Raw genomic sequence first — 21,149 nt, forward strand, 5'->3', positions numbered from 1 at the left:
TATAAATTGTGAAATAAATCATGATTGAAATAGTCAATTGACATTCTATCTTGGGGTTTTGTTTCATTTTTTTTACAAGGATTAGGGCTTCCTGAATATAAGATGAAGTCTCCTTAAATAGGGGATCAAGTCTCCCCTAACTTCAGAAATATCGCAATTTTTTTACTATCACGAAAATGCTTCTAGTTCATCTACGGGTTCAAGTATCGTTCTCATTTTTAGATCATAGAAACTTGAAGTTACAAGCTGTCAGGAAATGTAAAATCGGCGTGTTGCTAAATTTTTACAAAAAGATATGGTGAAAATAAGAAAAGGGGATCAAGTATCCCCACTCTCCCCTACTGTCGGTTTGCGAAATTTGAAATGAATAATTTTACAGCCCCCAAACCTAGATATTACAAATTTTATAATTTACACGGGGGTAAGTGGTACCATGGTTTTTAATGCTATACTGTGAACTAGAGATGTACCGAATAGTGGTATTCGGCGAACGGCCGAATACCGAATATTGACCTTTTCAACTATTCGGCCAAACGAATATTCGGCCGAATATTCGCTCGAATATTGTACTGAGTTTTTAATAAAAAAAACTTAAGCAATTATTTATATGTTTTCTATTTCTTCCATATTTATACCCCTAATGTTTTTGAGTCGATAATTTTCAATTAGATGAAGCTCGGGTTTGAGCAAGATATCTTCAAAATAGTTGTTGAAAAAATAGATGAAATTTAACTTTAAGCATACCTTCTTTCATCCACACGTATCCACAGGGTCAGGCATTCAGGACAATTTAAATAAAAAATTAAAAAGGCCAAAATTTATATATTTTTTGAAATTTTTGAAAAATCCATATTGAACACAAAATTAAAACAATTTTAAAGAGTAATTTGAGTTTATTATTTGATTTAGCAAATAATCTGAATAAACCCGAGCAAAACTCGGGAAGTTTTATTCAATATCCGGACATCCCGGCCAGATTTGACTTATCTGGATTTATGGGCAAGCCGGAATATATCCCTCTTTAATAAACTATAATCAAAGTATAAAACGATACCGTTCAGCATTCTCCTGCACGATCTTCAGTGAAAGATACGCGGATACACCTTAGATGTTTTACTGAAACCATGTTTTGCCTATTTTATAGGAATTCAATCTATTAAGGTCATTTTTCCTCGTAAAAATCTGCTGAAACCATAAGTTTTCAATGATTTTGTGGCTTTTACAACATTAGTTTTGGATATTTTATAAATTATCCAAAAAAAAATGAAAAATTTAAAAGTCTGTAGTAGATATTCGGCCTATTCGGCCTATTCGGCCGAATACTTAGCTCAACTATTCGGTGAGCCGAATATTCGGCTTAACGATTTTTTGGCGGTATTCGGCGCCGAATATTCGGCCAACCGAATATTCGGTACATCTCTACTGTAAACTATTTTTCCATTCTGCAGAATGAATGCAATCTGTACAATAACTGTAATAAGACACTTTTTTTCTCGATTAAAGTCGTTTAACCATTTCTTGACATTTGCGACTTTGTATTAACGTTGCAGTTGGCGGAAAGCTATTGAAAAACTTATCCGGTACAACTGTGTCCGATGTTAATACTCTTGGGCTCGAACTGGTGGACATCGGCCTAGAAGCCAACTGACTTGCCAACTGAGCTGTATCACAAGCCCATAATTTTCTTTTCGTCAATTCAAAACAATTTGCTGTATTTAACATTCAGATGATAAAAAGTTTGGAAAAGTATTCATTTCTCTTGGGAACATATCTATCCAATAAATTCGGTTCGAGCGTTTTGCCTCTCTCAAAATACCACCCGAGTTGATTTTTATGGCATATTTATACCTTAATTTCCTATCATGCCTTGAAAGTATAATTTGGTATTATTTCGTCTGATTTTAGTTAAATTCAAATTTCAACACTTTAATAAATCAATTTTTTGTTTTCAAAATAATAATACCTTAATGATGCCTATTTTTGCATTCACTGAAAAATCAAAATTTGCTGTTTGTGTCCAGTAAGATTTACTACACCAAAACAATGTTCTGAAAAATCACTCGGAAGAAACGCTCATGATACGTTTCCAGTTGGAAACATTCAAAGCAGAATGCTACTGTCTGCAGTTCTCTAGAGAGTCGGCAGAGCGACAATGCGAGGTCAATGTAAACAAAACTTTGAAGCGACCATTTTGATTTTACTTTTCTGCCTCATCGTAATAAAAGAAACCTTAATGATGCATTGTTTAGTTATTTTGGAAAAAAACAAAACCAAATAATGCTTTCATTTAGGTCTTAATGCCTTATTAAGGTATTGATTTGGCATCATATTTTAATATATTGAATAATCAATGAAACCTAATTTTGCTATCGTTTTGACATTGATAGTTCATTTTGGTTAATGTTTGCTATCGATTCAGGCATCAAAGTCTGTTCTAGCATAGACTTTTTTCAACTTAAGGGCTTTCGAACAATAAAGAAACATATTCATCCGTGAGAATTTTTCTCGCTTTGCATAAAATCAGTTTATCTTTTCAGTATTTGTAAATATGTTCTGTATCACACTGAACGTAATTTATTCAAAATGGATCTACTGGGTTGTCAATGATTTTTGTCCTTTTTGAGTACTTATCTACACAGAGTTCCAAACCTGATAATAAGTCTCAGATCTTTTTGTTTGCCTTTCATAAAAAGTTGTTTTTTTTATGTAAATGAAATAGAATTTAATCTCTGAATTTCAAATTGATCAAAACCTGAATTTCTTAAAAAAAATTTAAGCTTCTTTATCTTATTCAATTAAGTCCAATAAACTATTAAAATAAATTTGTTCTCCACAGATCCCAACCCACCACGTAACATGACAATCGAAAAGGTCACTAGCAATTCCGTCCTCGTGCGCTGGAAGCCCCCGGAACGCTCCGAATTCACGGAATACTCGATTCGATACCGAACCGAAAGCGAAAAGCAATGGATCCGACTTCCATCGGTCAAAGCAACGGAAGCCGACGTAACGGATATGACTCCGGGTGAGAAATACACCATCCAGGTCAACACCGTCAGCTACGGAGTAGAAAGTCCAAATCCACAACAAGTCAACCAAACCGTTCGCCCGAATCCGGTTTCCAATATTGCTCCACTGGTGGACTCAAACAACATCACGCTCGAGTGGCCCCGTCCGGAGGGCCGAGTGGAAACCTACATCATTCACTGGTGGCCAACGGAGTTCCCAGATCGGGTGTCCAACAAAAATGTCTCGGAAATCAATACCAGTAAGTTAAAGTGGTTTTATATTTCAGAAGTGATTTGCTTAAAATGTATTTCTTTTACAGTTCTACCTTACATCGGAGGTGGTGCGGGTGATGAGGACAAGTTAATTGAAGAACCACCAACCGTGAGGATTTTGATTGGGGACCTCATGTCGGGTGTTATGTATAGTTTCAAAATCCAAACTGTGTCGTATGGATTAACGAGTGATGTTACCAATCTCCAAACACGCACAATGCCACTCATCCAGTCTGAAGTTCTAATTGTGAATAACGTACAAATGCGTGATACGGTCACACTGAGCTATACGCCAACACCTCAACAATCATCCAAATTCAATTTGTACAGATTCTCACTTGGCGATGTAAGCATTCAGGACAAGGAAAAACTAGCTAACGACACCGATCGTAAAGTGACATTTACAGGATTGATTCCTGGTCGGCTGTACAACATTACCGTTTGGACAGTTAGTGGAGGCGTAGCTAGTCAACCCATTCAAAGGCAAGATCGTATGTATCCCGATCCCATCACAGAACTCAATGCAAACAACATCACCGATACTGATATTACGTTAAGCTGGGACATACCGAAGGGCGAATACAACGCATTTGAAATACAGTACCTTAAGAACGATTCTCATTACGTACAGAATCTTACAGTAAACAATCATATAACCATTACGGATCTGAAACCTCACCGCAACTATACTTTTACCGTAGTTGTTCGATCTGGAACCGACACTAGTGTATTGCGCAGCAGTCTTCCGGTATCGGCAAGTTTCCAAACCAAGGAATCGGTTCCGGGTCGGGTAGATAAATTCGCACCCATCGACATCCAACCAAGCGAGATCACCTTCGAGTGGTCACTTCCATCGAACGAACAGAACGGTGTCATTAGACAGTTCACTATAACCTACGGCCTGGAAGGGTCTCAACACACGCAGCCTAAGGATTTTAAACCCACCGAATTGCGTGGCACCATCAAGGGTCTTTTGCCCGGCAAAACGTACATATTCCGCATTCAAGCCAAGACCGCCATCGGTTACGGTCCAGAGCAAATGTGGAAGCAGAAAATGCCAATTCTAGCACCACCGAAACCTGAAACTCAGGTTGTTCCCACCGAGGTGGGCAGCAGTGCTACGACAATCGAAATACGCTTCCGCAAACACTACTTCAGCGATCAGAATGGTGTCGTTACAACCTATACAATCATTATCGCCGAAGACGACAGTAAGAATGCTTCCGGCCTGGAGATGCCCAGCTGGTACGATGTGCAATCGTACAGCGTGTGGCCACCGTATCAGGTCATCGAACCATACTACCCGTTCAAGAACAGCTCGGTCGAAGATTTCACCATCGGAACGGAGAACTGCGATACCCGAAAGTCCGGCTATTGCAATGGGCCGCTGAAGTCGGGAACGACCTACAAGGTGAAAGTGAGAGCTTTCACGGCACCGGATAAGTTCACCGATACCGCCTACAGTTATCCAATACGTACAGGTAAATACTTCTATTTGTATGAACTGTGTTTTTGGAGTAAAGTTGATGAATACAAAGATACTGATTTGATGAAAACACTTATTTTCCAGGAAAATTTATCTTCTTTACTTTTGAGTTCAAAAAATTTAAGGCAAGGGCTTATTATATAGTTTGTTTTAATTTCGACAAAATTCCTTAGCATTTTTATTATACCTTCATTCCATAAATTTATTTAGAAATGGTACTGCAATAAGAGATTATTATCGTGCTAGTACGGTTCACGACAAATTTCGTAGACGAATTCACCTTCACCTTCCTACCTACCTACCTAAGGATCCGACGCCGTTTGACTGACGCACAGAACTGAGATAAAAGACCTCCACTGCTGATACGATCCGCAGCCAGCGTCTTCACTTGCTGCCAGCTAAGGTTCTCGTCAACTGTGCGAATTTCAGCGGCTATACTACGCCGCCACGAGCTTCTGGCCTGCCTCCCTTCGATGCCCATCTAGATTCCAGTCAAGCGCCTCTCTGCAAATCTCGTTTTCATCTCTTTGCAGCGTGTGCCCAATCCATCTCCATTTACGTTCCCGAATCTCGATTTCTAGCGCCTTTTGATGACACCGGCGATGTAGTTCCACGTTTGAGATCCAGTTGCCAGGCCACCAAGCGCGGATGATGTTCCGCAGGCAGCGATTCACGAAAACTTGCAGTTTTCCCGTCGTCACTGCATGCGTGCCCCAAGTTTCGCACCCGTACAACAATACGGATTTGACGTTTGAGTTGAAGATTCGGATTTTAGTTCGTAGAGAGATTTGGCGTAAGCGCCAGATGTTTCGGAGACTCGCAAACGCAAAACGGGCCTTTCTGATCCGGGTTTCGATGTCTCTTTTGGTACCACCATCAGGCCTTATCTGGCTACCAAGATACTGGCAGCACTTCACTTTCCCAACCTGCTGCCTAGCTACCACGAAATTGGACCGATTTTCTGTGTTCATCTCCATCGACTTGGTCTTTCCGTCATTGATTTTGAGACCTGCTGCCTTGGAGCTTTCGGTGAGGTCGTCGAGTTTACTCTGAATGTCTTGTTGTCTTTGGGCGAGCAAAACAATATCGTCAGCCAGGTCAAGGACAAGGTTGCCGAAATCACAGAAAAATCTATAATTTCACAGAATTTTTAACCAATTTTCATCACAGAATCTGTGTCACAGAACACAGAATTTTCGGAATATTCACAGATTTCACAGAATTTTTAAATGTTGGACGTATTTTTCAAAATTTGTCTTTTTATGTCAGTATAAATTTTGGATAATTATCTTTGAAATGAAATAATATGATAGAATTGGTAAAGTAAATTGATTTTTCTTTAGTAAAATGTAAAAAAGACGCAATTTGACATGAATTTTGAATGAAATTGATGAAAAAGGCATCACAGAAAACCGTCACAGAATTTTAGGGTAAAATCACAGAAAGTCAGAATTTTTTTTCGTCAAAACACAGAATTTTTTTCGGCAACCTTGGTCAAGGACGTTCAGTTGCTAAAGGATTCCACGGCAACCCTCGGTTCGCTCTACAGTTAATCGATCAAGTCAGAATCTCATCCATTACGATTCAGGATTCATCCGACATCCATTCACTTCTTCTTCCACAGACTTTACCGAGAGTACCATGGCTCGTCGTGATAAAGGCATTCTTGATTCTATACCACTGTTTTTCGACTGTTCCGTCTGTCGGCAGTTCCGAGGCTCGAGATTCTAGCTGTTCAACGTTTATCCTTTTCACATCTGGACTCTCCAACCGGCGGACGTCGTTGTAGTATCTCAGTAGTCGTTAGTTTACTATGTCAGAATAAACATCATTATTAAGTTGTTCTCCAAACTCACCAGTCTTGTCTCTACAAATTGGCGACGAGCGGAAAATTTTTTCAAACGCCCCTCGAAGATTTTCCAAGACTTATCCAGGATCAACCCCCCCGGAGATTTTCCAAGACTCATCCAGGATCGGGCGTTGATTGAGATTTTCCAAGACTTATCCGGGATCCAAATTTATCCACAAGCAACTGGAAATCAAGATTTTAGGAATGTCTCTCTCAAACAATTTCATAAATCTGAAGTTGTGTGTGCCAGCTTGTGATGCCGGCGGAATACCTTAGACACAGCTTAAGGTCTCGAAATGTGGGAACTGTTGCCAAGACCCAGTAAAACGGGAATTCTCGGAACAGTTGCCCAAAGTGTGGAAACATTTGTGTTTTCATGCAGACGAGAGTAAATCCTGGCTGGAGGTGCCTCAGACACAGTGCAGGGTTCTCGAATTGTGGGAACTGTTTCCGAGACCCGATAAAACGGGAAATTCTCGAAACAGTTGCCCAAAGTGTGGAAACATTCGATGTTTCCATGCAGTCGGGAATAAATCCTTGGCTGGAGGCAGATTAGGTTCTCGAAATGTGGGAGCTTTTAGCTACCCAAAGTATGGTAATTTGTACCATGCAGTCGACTGTAAAGTCTGATTGTGATGGAAATTTTTAAAAGAAATTGAAATGAGTATTATATTTTCTTTTGAATTTGTTGTAGAAAGAGAAAAAAAAGAGGATAATCAAGATCCAGTAACATTGATTTTCAATGAATGTTACGAAAATTGATTTTCTTGGTTACACGATAACTGGCCAAGGCATATCAGTATCACAAGATAAACTCGACGCTATTAAAAATTTGAACCACCTCGACCTTGTGCCGAGACTCGAAGCTTTCTTGGTCTTGTAAATTTTGTGCACAGATACATCCCAGATATGGCCACATTGACTTATCCATTGAACAAACTGACCAGGAAAGAAATGAACTTTGTGTGGGGGCCGGAACAACAAGAAGCATTTGATAAAATAAAGGTTATCCTTTTGAAACGTGAAACGCTGGGATTTCAGAATCACAATGACGAAACATTTGTTATTGCCGATGCCAGTCCGGTCGGATTAGGTGCTGTACTAGTAAAAAAAAAATCTAATGAGTCAAGTGAACGAATAATAAGTTATGCTTCTAAGATACTTACTGAAATAGAAAAGAAGTACTCTCAAACGGAAAAAGAAGCGCTGGGTATAGTGTGGGCATGTGAGAAATTCCACGACTACATCTATGGTTTGAAATTTTGGTTAGTCACTTTTGGTTAGTAACCATTTTTGGTGATAGATTAATACCATCACCTCGTATCGAACGATGGAAACTTCGTCTCATGTCTTATGACTATAAAGTCATTTATCGTTCTGGAAAAACCAACATAGCAGATTCCCTTTCTCATTTTCACCATACCCTCCGAAACGTTGGACGAAAACCTTATCAATGTACAAAAAAATCTCTGGAAGCTTATCAATGAATGGAAACATCAATGAATGGAAACAATGAAATAGGAACTTGTTATTCCACGTGCATTACAAAATCGTATCCTTCAGTTAGCTAATGAACCCCACTTAGGAATGTCATCGATGAAACGTCTACTTAGAACAAAAGTGTGGTGAACTAAAATGAACGAAATTGTAGAACATTTCGTTCAAAATTGCTCAGGCTGTGTTCTTGTTTCAAATCCCAACAGACAGCCAATTAAAAGAACAGAAATGCCTGATTATCCTTGGTAAAAAATCGCAGTTGATTTCACTGAAATTCCAGAATCACATCATTTACTAGTACTAATTGATTATTTCTCTGGGTTGAATCATTAAATTTTTATTTTGAAATCAATGGATTATCTTGGTTTCATTTTTTTCTTTCTAGATACTTAGAAGTAGTGATTCAAAGCTCAATGACAGCTCAATCACAAAAATGCGAGAAGTGTTTGCTAGATTTGGATATCCCAACATTATTGTATATGACAATGGTCAGCCGTTTGCATCTGAAGAGTTTAGGAAATTTTACTATATTTATGGTGTGACTATTAAACACACGGTTCCATATGCTGCTTTTCAAAACGGATTGGTCGAGAGGCAAAATCGGAGTCTTCTGAAAACAATCAAAATAAGCGTTGCTTCTAGAAGAGATCGGCAAGCAGATCTTCAAGACTATCTACAACCCCCAGTCGAACATACCGTCCTAAGTAGAGAAGGAACTCGTTTAAAACTAAAATAACATGGAAACAGGGAAGATAACAAGTTGACACATAAATCACACAAAACGCATTAAAAGTAATAATCCTTTACTGATTCAGTTAAAGAAAATAGAAAAAGGGAGAGGTTGTAGTATCTCAGTAGTCGTTAGTTTACTATGTCAGAATAAACATCATTATTAAGTTGTTCTCCAAACTCACCAGTCTTGTCTCTACAGTCGTATCGACATCCGACTTTCTTCTCTCGCCACTGGACACGCGCAACTCTCAGTCGTATCTCACCAAGGATGAGGTGATGGTCAGATGCAATATCTGCGCTTCGAAGAAGGCTTCTTGTCCATTTTCGACCGATGCAGATGTGGTCAATTTGATTTTCTATTCGGCCATCTCGGGATACCCAAGTGACCTTATGTACTGGGCGATGGGGGAAGAGTGATTCACTGATCACCATGTTGTTGCCACAAAATTCTACAAACAGCTCTCCGCTTTCACTCATATGTCCTAGACCATGGCGCCCCATGATGCGCTCAAAGTCCTGATTATCGGAGCTATTCTTTGCGTTGAAGTCGCCTAAGTGGATTTGAATGTCACCCTTCGGAATTTACTCAACCACGCTGTTCAATTGACTGTAGAACTGCTCTTTCACCTGCAAATCGGCAACGTCATTTGACGCATAACGCTGGACCAGTGTTAGATTTCTAACCCGTGTTCTGAATCTGGTTACTATTATTCTTTCGTTTATCGGTTCCCATCTAATGATGGCCGAATGGGCCTGCGGGCTTAGCAGGAAACGAACTCCCAGTTCCCGAGTAGCTTGTTCTCCGTGTTCCATTGTCAGAGTAAAGCAGGACTTTCCCGGACTGTGTCTTGTGTTCTCCAGGGTTAGGCCAACGGACTTCGCTCAGTCCCAGAATTTCAAGCTTAAGACGGCTAACTTCTCTAGCAAGTTAAGCCAGCTTGCCTTGTTGGGCAAGGGTTAAAACGTTCCAAGCTCCAATTCGTGTCCGCGTTTTCATGCTAAAAGCCGTTTCCAAAGTTCCAGGTCGGTCATTTGCCAGCCTATGAACGTTTATGCTTCAAATCATATAAAGGGTGATACGATCAAAATTTATTCAAGGGAAAATTCGTGAAAATCGGTGAAATCGTTTATTCAAAAAATCAAATTAGAATTCTTTTTCAAGTTTAATTAGTATAAAATTCAGGAAAAATACTCAGTGAGGCTTCCGCTATTTCAAATCCGAATAGCCGGGCCTTACGCTCAACCCCTACCATCAGATTTTGTACAGCCACCTTGTCCACCTTCTTCGCCGCAGAAAGCCAGTTTGCCTTGAACTGCTGCTCGTCCTTAGCAGTTTTTTTTTGGTCTTCTTTAGGTTCCGCTTAACAATAACCCAGTATTTCTCAATTATGCGGAGCTCAGGCGAGGTTGAGAGGGTTCTTGTTCTTGGGAACACCCTGCACGTTGTTGGCGGCGTACCACTCCATGGCCTTTTGACCGTAATGGCAAGATGCCAAATCCGGCCAAAACAGTACGGAACAACCGTGTTTCTTCAGGAAAGGCAGCAGACGTTTATTCAAACACTCTTTCACGAAAATTTCTTGGTTGACAGTCCCGGAAGCAATGAATATACTGCTTTTCGAGCCACAGGTACATATGGCTTGCCAAACTAGATATTTTTTCGCAAACTTTGACAGTTCATGTGCTTGAAAATGTCTGCTACTTTTCCCCTTACTTTTGCCTCCTGTCCTGTCCCGGAAGCTGCTTGTAGTCGGCTTCGACGTAGTTTTCGTCGTCCATTACCACGCAGTCAAACTTCGTCAACATCGTCGTGTACAGCCTCCGCACAGTGGGGCAGGACCTATGAAAGCTTGGCCAAACCCCCTTCTTGTAAATTTCAAAAATTCATCATGAATTTATGCTTTTCAGAAACTGGACATTAGACCGATCACAAATCTGTCAAACAAAACTTAAAATTCGTTGTTTCATACAATTATCTACGTAGGCGAAGTTGGCGATTGATGCTGTTGCATTTTATCGCAAAAACATATTTTTTTTTTTGTAGAGAACACATAAAACATAAAAATATTTTCAATACTCCACTAAAATTTTATTTCTTGAAGAAATAAAAAAAAATCAACATGGATGTGTTCAGAATAATATGAAATTTATTATTTGAGGTTGAAGAGTGTAAAAAAAATCGTAATTTTTTATACGAGCCTAAACGTATAACTTTAGAAAATTACGAATTTTCATCATATTGGGACATCTGAAAAACATGTTACCCCAGGTTACCCCACTCTCATTTCTACTCGAACATTTAAATGGAAGTCTCAGCTATCCAACAAAACAAAAACTAGTTGCCATTTTTTGCCTATTCAAAAATTATTCACGTTTCGGTGAAACATGTTTCTGGACAATTTTCGTACTTGTGGAATTGCTTTTGATAATGGTTTTTGCTAGAAAAACTTGAACTCAATCGAATTTGAGACTTTGAATTTTTTTTTTTTTTCAAAATTTATTTTCCTTTTTGTTTGATAATACTATTTCGGTTTTTTTTAAATAATATTTATGTACAGACAAGCAGATAAGATTCTTTGGAATATGAATTTTCTATAACCTGCTCAAGTCCTTTTCGGTCAGATGTTTAGTACCTATCTGTAAACTAACTTAATTTTTTATTCAACATTTTTTTCTATAAATTGTAGCGATCTCAAAGTTTTACTCAAAAATAAAATAGAAATTATTTACACACTGAATGTATGGATATTTAAAAAAAATAATGCAACCATGTTTTTTGCTGTCATATTGAGTAACAGCCTATTTGATCCATGAGCTACTTATATAAGGTACCAATATCAGTTTATGGCTTTATTATCTGAACTTATTTGTTCTGTTACCACTGATCACACTCACATTACACTTAGCACAAAATTCCATTTATATTTTTCATATTTAATTTGTATGGAAACATTCGTTTCATAGATGGAATGAGTTTTGAGCCATCATAATAAACGATTTGTCGTATCCCGATATCCTCAGAGGTCAAATTCGATTCAATTTGGTTCAATTTGCTTGATTTGTTGTTAGATTTTTTGTGGTTGCTTGGTTAGTTTTTTGAAATGTAGAAATTTGGTACCATTTCTATGAAATCTCCTTCTTCCAGAAAAGAGATTGGTCTCAAATTAGCGTTAAAATAACATGTATTTCTTTCTTGACAAATTTGGGTCATTTGCATTATTTATTCAAAAGTTTTGTAGATATTCAGATAACATTTGTATGGGGACCCCCCATTCTTGTGAGGGGAGGGATCTTAAGCATAATTGAATTTATTAACGGTCCTAAAACCCGTACATGATCATTTTCACGCCGATCGACTGAGTAGCCTTCAAGTTGATAAGGAAAATCTGCTAAGCAAAGTTATCTAGATCAAATTTCACAACATCTAGATGAAAAAAAGTTACATCAAATTAAAGATTTTGATCAGATGAACAACTTTTCAGAAGACTTCAAACCAGTAGGATTTCATTTAAAAAAGTTATGAGGTTTTGACCATCGGTTGGTCAGGTCTGCCCCACTGTGCTCCGGGATCGCGCTTTGGCTGTCGTATTTTGTTAATCATCGCGATTTGGAGTCACTACCTTCTTGTAAGTCGATAGTCCGGCTTGTTTTTTGGCTCGATGCACGGTTGTAGACGATACACCCAGCTTATTTGCGGCATCTCGGAGAGAGAGGTTAGGATTTCGCTTGAAACTACCGGCAACTCTCTTTGTCGTCTCAGCAGCTTCCGGTTTTCGATTTCCCCCCGATTCAGACTTCCTGGCTGTCGACAAACGTTCCCCAAACCCTTCAATTACATTTGTAACGGTTGATTTGGCAACTTTTAGCGATTTTGCCAGCTTTGCGTGCGAGTAGCTCGGATTTTTTCGCGATGTGCGAGCAAAATTTTGATACGCTGATCTTCTTTCTTGGACGGAATTTTGACAACTGAAGAGTGAATTCCAAAATCAAAATAAGAGCAACATTCTTCACACACATACCTTCAAAAAGAGGGGTGTTCAGTTTTTTTAAATGCAAAATTGAAAGAAATACGTCAAGTTGATATTGACCAAATTTTGACCGTATCACCCTTTAGCATTCTACGTGCGGTATCTTTGTATTCATTACTTATCTCTTCTTCTCATATGAATAGTATTAATTCTACATATAAAATCTATTTATTATATTAATGCCAAAAATACAGGACTGTTATCAGTAGACGGTAAGCAATTTTTCCCGGATAAAATGTTAATGATTAAATGCTTCTGTTTCGTGTTTTGTAGTCTGTAGCATTGCAATAATCTCAAAAAATCGCATTGCATTAGTTTTGTTTATAAATTTTTGATGTATCATTTCTATAGGCAACATTCATGGTTAAAAGCCTTTGCGTTAAGTTTTGATGTGGCTTCAACAAATTTTTTATACTAATACTTTTGTGGCTCGAAAAAATTGCCAATACTTAAATAGAAACAGATTATTTTTACTTTTATTTTTATATAATTCTAAAATTCGTAGAATTTAAAAAAAAATTTAAATTAAATTATTCGTTATTAAAATTATTATGCTTTGTTATGTGTTTTTTTATTTTCAACATTCAAAAAATTGCCGAAATTTCTAAATTTTTCAATTGGCACGTCTTGAAATCACACCCTATGTTATTCAAACAATCAAAATGTAAGATTTATCTTTTAATTGGAACACAAATAAGCTGTCATTTGATTGATGTACTACTGTTGCTATCAAAACGTGCGAACGAATTTCTACCCAGTACCTACCTAAATAACAACACGCCGCTATCAATCTTCTCTCACTCATTACAGCCCAAGACAATACATCGCTGATCGTTTCGATAACGGTTCCATTATGCATCATTCTGCTGCTAGTCGTAACGATTCTGTTCCTCCGCCGGCGACGCCACATGGGTCGCAAAAAAGCCACCGAGCAACGTGCTAATGACAACATGTCGTTGCCAGATAGCACTATCGAAACTAACCGTCCAGTTCTAGTGAAAAATTTCGCTGACCACTATCGCTTGATGTCAGCGGATTCAGATTTTAGGTATTGCTCATTTGATTTTGATTGTATGGCCGAATTCTAAGTATTATTTTTTTTTTATTTTTTCCACAGATTTAGTGAAGAGTTTGAAGAACTGAAACATGTCGGTCGGGACCAGCCCTGCACATTCGCTGATTTACCTTGCAATAGGCCTAAGAATCGATTCACCAATATTTTACCATATGACCATTCTAGGTTTAAGCTGCAACCGGTTGATGACGAAGAAGGTTCAGACTACATTAACGCTAATTATGTGCCAGTAAGTGTTGCCAGATCAGCTTCATAATTTTCTGTGACTATACTTACGCTTTTTCTTCACATAGGGGCACAACTCTCCTCGGGAGTTTATCGTAACGCAGGGACCATTGCATTCCACGCGCGATGACTTCTGGCGTATGTGCTGGGAGAGTAATTCGCGCGCCATCGTCATGCTGACGCGCACCTTCGAAAAGGGGCGGGAAAAGTGCGACCACTACTGGCCCAACGATACGGTGCCGGTGTACTATGGGGACATCAAGGTGACGCTGCTCAACGACAGCCACTACCAGGACTGGGTGGTCACCGAGTTCATGATGACGAGGGTAAGTTCGATGGGTTGATGAAATTCTGAACGTTAGTGCAGCGACAGATTTTTGAAGCGTTTAATCAGTGGGCTTCAAACTTGTTTCACTCACCGCCCCACAGTGGTTCAAAATAAAAAAAAAGTGGGAAAAAATTATTAAAAAGCTATTTTGTTAAAGATTACAGGCGAAAAGTTGGAAAAAATAATAAATTAGATTTTTTTCAAAATTTGTTATTTTTTCAATAATTGCTAAAACGGGGTTTGAGCTTTATACTGGGAAATTGAATATTTTTCAATTAATTATGAATATTTTTGTTAAAATTAAGTAAATTCCTTTAGGTTGGTTGGACAAATATTAAAACTGATGTTTTAAGGTGCATTTGCATATGTATCGAAGCAAACAATGCTTGGTTTACTCTTTCTAAATACTTTAAAATTTGCATTTTTAAACCAAACAGCGTTCCACTCGATGATATCGTATCCAAAATATAGCAAAAACTAGCAGCTGATTTTAAGATATGTTTTTAAAGCACTTCCACCTATCCAACGGTGTATAATTTACCACGGCGATCGGCAGCGCAAGCTTTATTTTTGCTTCCGAAAAATAAATAGGGTAAATCGAAAAATTTTTATCATCTATTTTTGGGTTTTCAATCAAGCGAAACTTCATTAGTTCATAATATTAAGGAACTTTTTTTATCTCCAAACTGTGAAATAGATTATAATACATCACTTCAATATAAACATTTATAAATTTTTAAAGATTTATATGCTTTTTAAAGTTGTTTTGCGCTGAGAATAAAGAATCCTATTTTTAATTCTTGTGTTAAAATTGTCGTTCATGTTTGTTTCATAGAAGGTGTATGAAAGGTCCTAAAAATATCTGAATACATCATAACGTTCCTGGAATATTTGAGATTCGATTCCAATACACAAAATTTGGTTCTTGCTGACTTGAAAAATGGACTTTTTTCCGGCTTTTTGGGGATTTGAACCACTGTGCAACACCAAAACATAACAAAGGAAAAAAGTAACTTCTTGTTTTTGATCAACATTTTGGGCACCTTCGTGAATATGTACAAACATTAATCACTAATAAAACTCGTAGAACTCGAGTACCGTGAAATTTCTTTGATTTTTACCTATCCAAAATTAACACGTTTTCTGTCACGTAGGTATAAAAATATTGAAAAAATGGAGCAGGTGCATGTATTTAAGGGTAAAAATGGTCACAAAAATTAAATTTTAATTTTTTGTAAACCATCGAAAATTGAGAACCAAAGCTATATTCAAGTTTAATATGTATTTTCTTTAGTTCATTTTAGTTACACTTCTCCCATGATAAGAGTGTCAAGGAAAGTTTTGGTGAAGTGTTTTAATATTTAAAGTACTTTGAACTACTTTGTATGTATTTTTTTTAATCTAAAATTGGGCCCTAATAAGCTTTTGTACGTTCCAGTACTTAAACCGTGATCTCCCTACACGAAAAAACTAATTGCGTTGCTTTTCCAAAGACGTTGTCATGATAATTTTACCTTTTCTGCGTTATAGTATTTTCAACCACACTAATTATAACATCAATTTTGTAAAAGTACACATGAAACATTATTGAAATTACTATGTACCTGGTAGTTTTCGATAACTGTCAATGTTTGTTGTCGAAAATACTATGGTCATGATGATTTCATCATTATTTCTATTACAACTAGCGTCCGTATATTAATTTCGACATTGTGGCACCAATTCATATCAACAAAACACTACGCACATGGTACTTTTGAGAACAAAACATATTTGACTCAAAAACATCAGTGCGTATGCTAATTTTACTATGAAAAACATTCTTGTTGTTTATACTTATTCAGGATCATTAATCATCAAACCCGCGAGTAAACAAACAAATTTTGAGCTGATAACTTTGAAAAAGTCATTCAAGGGCATCTGAAGAACACACTAACATTGACCGACGTGTGTCGAAAGTGTGAATTTCAATGTTTTAAATGAAGTCATAATGCATGCATGCAAATAAACAAACAAACATGCATAGTAATTTTACTATTCAAATCAAGCTCCTGGTGCATACTAATCTTTATCATAACACATACTAGTTTATCAATTTATCATATCATATCAATTTTACTGGGCACGAAGTAAAACCATGCATCATTTCATTGACAATTTTACTAAAACGCAGTCGAATTTACTATGCGCAGCCAAATTGATCACATGGTAAAATAGCTATGCGTAAGGTATTATAAACAACAAAACATATTTGACTCAAAAATATGGTTGCCTGTTGTTCATTTAAATCACGGATTTAGTAGTTTTACTGTGCTTTTTTTTGTGTGTAGTGGCAATTTTTTAAATCGCATGGGCATAATTGACAACACTAGGGCACAGAAGTTTTGGTGCCTATTTTTTGGAAGATTTTAACGTCCTGAATTCGAATCATTTGCCAGATTTTGTCTATTAGCTCTTGTTTTAGCGATATGCCGTGTGGAAATTTTAAATTGATCGATTTTGAGTAAACCCGATCATTGATAACTGATGTACCAACAAACCTACATGGAAAACAGAAACTGATTTTAAATCTTTTTTTATTATTTCCCATTTAATCAAAGATTTAGATTTTACCTGGATATTATAGAATTGGAGATATAGAGCTATAACAAAATTAAATTCTACAATTTTAAGTAATTTAAATACAACTGTTTCTGAAACTGCTGAATAAAGTCTTCGAGTAATTGATTTTTATTTTTTCAATTCATTTAAGAACTTTGTTGAAGACTGCAAAAACATTGGACCTAGAGATTCAGAAATATTTAAGATTGCATTTGGGTTGAAATTTCTTAAAAATTTCGGCAAAATTTATTGTATTTTGCAATTTCGGGAAGAAATAAACTATAAAAAAAACTGTATTTTTTCAGAAGTTAAAATTACTCGTTTTTCTAGAAAGTCGCTTCCTTCAATTTCCAAATCATTTTAAACTTATAAAACTTTTGCAAAAAAAGTGCAAAAGTTGATTAAATTTTTTTTAACAAATCTTAGTTATTTTGAAAACAAGAGCTGCAAGAAAAAAAAAACTAAATTAGGGGCCGTTCAGATACCATGTGGACAACTTAGGGAGGGGGAGGGGGATATGGGAATGTCCACGCTTGTCCACGGAGAGGGGGGTAGAGGTTTGGTTAATGTCCACGTGGACATACTTACTTTCAAAATATTTTCTAAAAGTGAATAAATATTGAGATGTTTCAATCAAAATCTTAAAATTGCAAAGCTTTCCAGTTTAAGTTTTAACAATTAGTAGCCACTTGAAAGGAAGGGATATTATTTCAGGAAATGCTTATTCGTTTTTTTTTATTTCAAAATCAGCCATTTCAATAACAAAAAGGCAAAAAGTGGTGTTTTCTAACTGTCAAATTAGATTTAAAAAATAAATTTGAAATCTGTCCACGTGTACATCCTGGGAGGAGGGCAGGGGTTTGGCAAATGTCCACGTTTGTCCACGGAGGGGGAGGAGGGGGTTAAAATCTCATTTTTCTGTCCACGTGGTATCTAAACGGCCACTTACATATTTGGAATCAGCGCCCTCAAATCAGTCTAAATCAGTTCTTAAGTTCTTTGCACCTCAAAAAATGTTAATTTTGTTGCATTGTGTAATTGATATTTCATTCCCTTTGTTTCTTAATAAAATCAAAATGCGTTAATGATTCTTGAGTTTCAAACACAATCAAAGTTTTAAATTATAGAGCTTCAGTTTTGACTTTCTTCCACGTGATATCATCAACAGGCTTCTCAGGTTGTGGCTATAGTATGCATTTGCCTTCGTTAGGCGCGCGTTTGTTCTTCGAAATCTAGAATAGGGTGTCTCATTATGTCCAAGCACGATTTTAATACAGCCCTGCTCATTCCGAATAACGTCTAAATAGCTGATTTCTGCTGGCTGTTATTGTTTACAGTTTAACATAAAATTCTATGTAGCTCCACTTTTCATAATTTTCATGAAAATGAGAAGCATTGTCCCGAAAAAGCTCAAAAATATCGTGCACAAATGGTGTAGTTTTCCCAACATTTAGCTGAGACAGTTGGCGAAAATTAAAGAAGCACACATTGGAGCGATTCCAAATTTAATTCGGAATTATGGTGAGGAAAGCAGCTTCGTGGCCAAAAAAAGTAAAAAAAAGAGCTGCTTCCGTCAACCCAACAGCTCGTAAATTATATGATCAACTGCTGTGTGAATATCATCGACGACGAAACGCTCATGGTTACAAAACGCTTCTGGGTGTCCAGTATTACACTGTCCGGGCTTGGTACCATTCCAACAAATCCAGATCGTACCGAATGAGACGAGTCCGCCAAATTGTCTTCAAGCAAAACCGATTGAAACTTTTTGGGCCCGTAATAAATCGTATTTGAAAAAAACATGTTAAGATTGCACATTCTATCGAAAATTCTCATAAGACTGGAAAAAGTGTCCAAAATATCGTAAAACAGCCTGTGCAGAAGCTAATGAGCAGTCTTCGATCGAAAATTCGATCACTGGCATACGATTGACTCAAATTTTATTTTCTATTGATTTACTGTAAAGGAAGACTAGGAAGAACGTAGAAGTAAAAAAAAATGGATTTACTCTACAATTGCGTTGAAACTGTTCATTTGAAATCGTGCTTAGACGTAATAGGACATCCTATAGCTTACATCGAGAAAAATTTCCACATAATGTTTCCTAAAAAAGCACATTTTGGCACATTGATTCATTGATTAATGTTAACTATTATGATTTCGAAAGTTTTTGATCGATTACGTTGCTGAAGTGAATTAAACCACATAACTTGCTGAAGAAAAATATTCCCTTTCTGCACAAAGTCTATTTTCTTACTAAATTTGAGCACCTGCATCAGTTCGAAGAATCATCTAGCCGATTTATTCGTCGAATTTGTCAGTCCAAATTGTTTTACTAATTTGATTGTAACTAAACATGTATGTATGTATGTATGAAAACCCACCAGTGGCTGATAGGTCTTTCGACCCGAGGCGGTACGGGAAGTCTCGATCGCATATTCAAATATTGTTCATAAACAATATTGCAGCACAACCAAGGGGTCCGTTACCACTGCTTGGGACAGGTTTGACTCATCTCACTCCCTTCCAACTGTTCGAAACAAATGAAAAATTCTGAAAAGGTTCTAAAGAAACCTACTCATTATTCTAAATTTGTCGAGATACTCCGGCTGGCTTGAACCCACAATCCATTGTATATCAGTCTTCCGATCGTTTGATGTCCTGTCCAATCCCCCCACTAAACTCCATAATAGAGTTAAGCTATTTTGAACACATGACAAAAAAAAATCACTTTTTACATCTTACCTCTTTTTCATTTGAAAAGGATACTTGTCTTTATTCCACAAAATTTTCCGGAAATATTTAAAAGGCCGGAATGGGCAAGCCTGGATGTATAAAAAAATCTGGAACAACGGTACTCTAAGAATATAGTTATTTACAGTGAAAAATACACGGATACACCTAAGATGTTTACTTAAATCCAGGAGTTTTTGGTGAATGTGTAGCTTTTCCAGTTTTACTTTTGGAAATTTTATAAATTTTCCAAAATTATTTGAAAAATTTGTTAATTCTGTTATTGTATAAATTTAAAAATTATATTTTTTTTTTTTAAATTGCGACCCAGAGATGGGTCTTGACTCGAACATTCAGTCAGCGAAACTTTTTTGTAGAGAAATGAATCCAACTTAGATGAAATTTCAGGGACTAGATAAGAGAAAATCGATGTTGAAAAACATGCGAAAAAAATTCGCCTTGTCTCCCGGTGAGACTTGAACTCACATCTTGCGCCTCTCCGGGGCCCATGTATTAACATTCTACTACAGGAGACCAACCTGGCGTATGAATATTATACTGGTTGAGTGTCGATGTCTATCGGAATGAAGGGAATAGTTCTCCCATGTGATCATAATCATTTTTCTTGGTCTATTTCTATTCCCATCATTTCATTTTACGGTAGTTGGAATCAAGTTTGGACATTTTTAAGCATGGCAAGATTTGCATTGCCTTCTCATATCCTGCACGGGTTGTCAGTTATGATGAGAAATGATGCGTTTGCCGTATTTGGATATCCAAGAAAAATGATTATGATCACATGGGAGAACTATTCCCTTCATTCCGATAGACATCGACACTCAACCAGTATAATATTCATACGCCAGGGCTACGCGTTGTTCTCCATGTCAGTGGCGGCGTGCGGAGTGCAACAACGTCCTGGGTGTGTTCAGGACCCAAAACAGCAACATCACGACGCGACGGTTCTCTTGCGAGATAGTGGGGTTAGTTGCAGGCCCGTGACTGCAAAAAAAACATAAGCAACGAACAACAAACAACAAATTTCGGATGGAAATCGGCAAAGATCCAAGCGACGAAGATGGACTAACGATTGGAAACTTGGAACATGGAACTACCGATCTCTAAATTTTATGGGCAGTACCCACGTGCTCCCCAACGAATTGAAGAGCCGCAAGTTCGACATCGTAGCACTGCAGGAGGTATGCTGGAAGGACTCCACGGTACAAACATATCCAGAAGGTCGATAGCACGAGAGCTGCGGCAACACACACGTGCGCGTGATCGGGTGGTGGCCGATCAACCCACGAATGTGCC

At 37.4% G+C, this 21,149-nt stretch overlaps 1 protein-coding gene across 8 annotated transcripts in view; it reads left to right on the forward strand.

Moving 5' to 3' along the window:
* The window catches only part of LOC129758132 (tyrosine-protein phosphatase 10D), a 174,086-nt gene that overhangs the window by 136,855 nt on the left and 16,082 nt on the right, over positions 1–21,149 (forward strand). For 5 of the 8 annotated variants that reach the window (XM_055755588.1, XM_055755584.1, XM_055755586.1 and 2 more), the window contains 6 exons: positions 2,837–3,268; positions 3,329–4,762; positions 13,068–13,085; positions 13,684–13,921; positions 13,991–14,177; positions 14,242–14,499. In XM_055755588.1, the coding sequence (XP_055611563.1) occupies positions 2,837–3,268; positions 3,329–4,762; positions 13,068–13,085; positions 13,684–13,921; positions 13,991–14,177; positions 14,242–14,499 (2,567 nt within the window). The remainder of the gene's footprint in view (positions 1–2,836; positions 3,269–3,328; positions 4,763–13,067; positions 13,086–13,683; positions 13,922–13,990; positions 14,178–14,241; positions 14,500–21,149) is intronic. The other 3 variants (XM_055755585.1, XM_055755590.1, XM_055755591.1) reach the window with 1 other exon arrangement.

Source organism: Uranotaenia lowii, chromosome 3 (assembly GCF_029784155.1).
Source record: "Uranotaenia lowii strain MFRU-FL chromosome 3, ASM2978415v1, whole genome shotgun sequence".
NCBI classification, from domain to species: Eukaryota; Metazoa; Arthropoda; class Insecta; order Diptera; family Culicidae; genus Uranotaenia; species Uranotaenia lowii.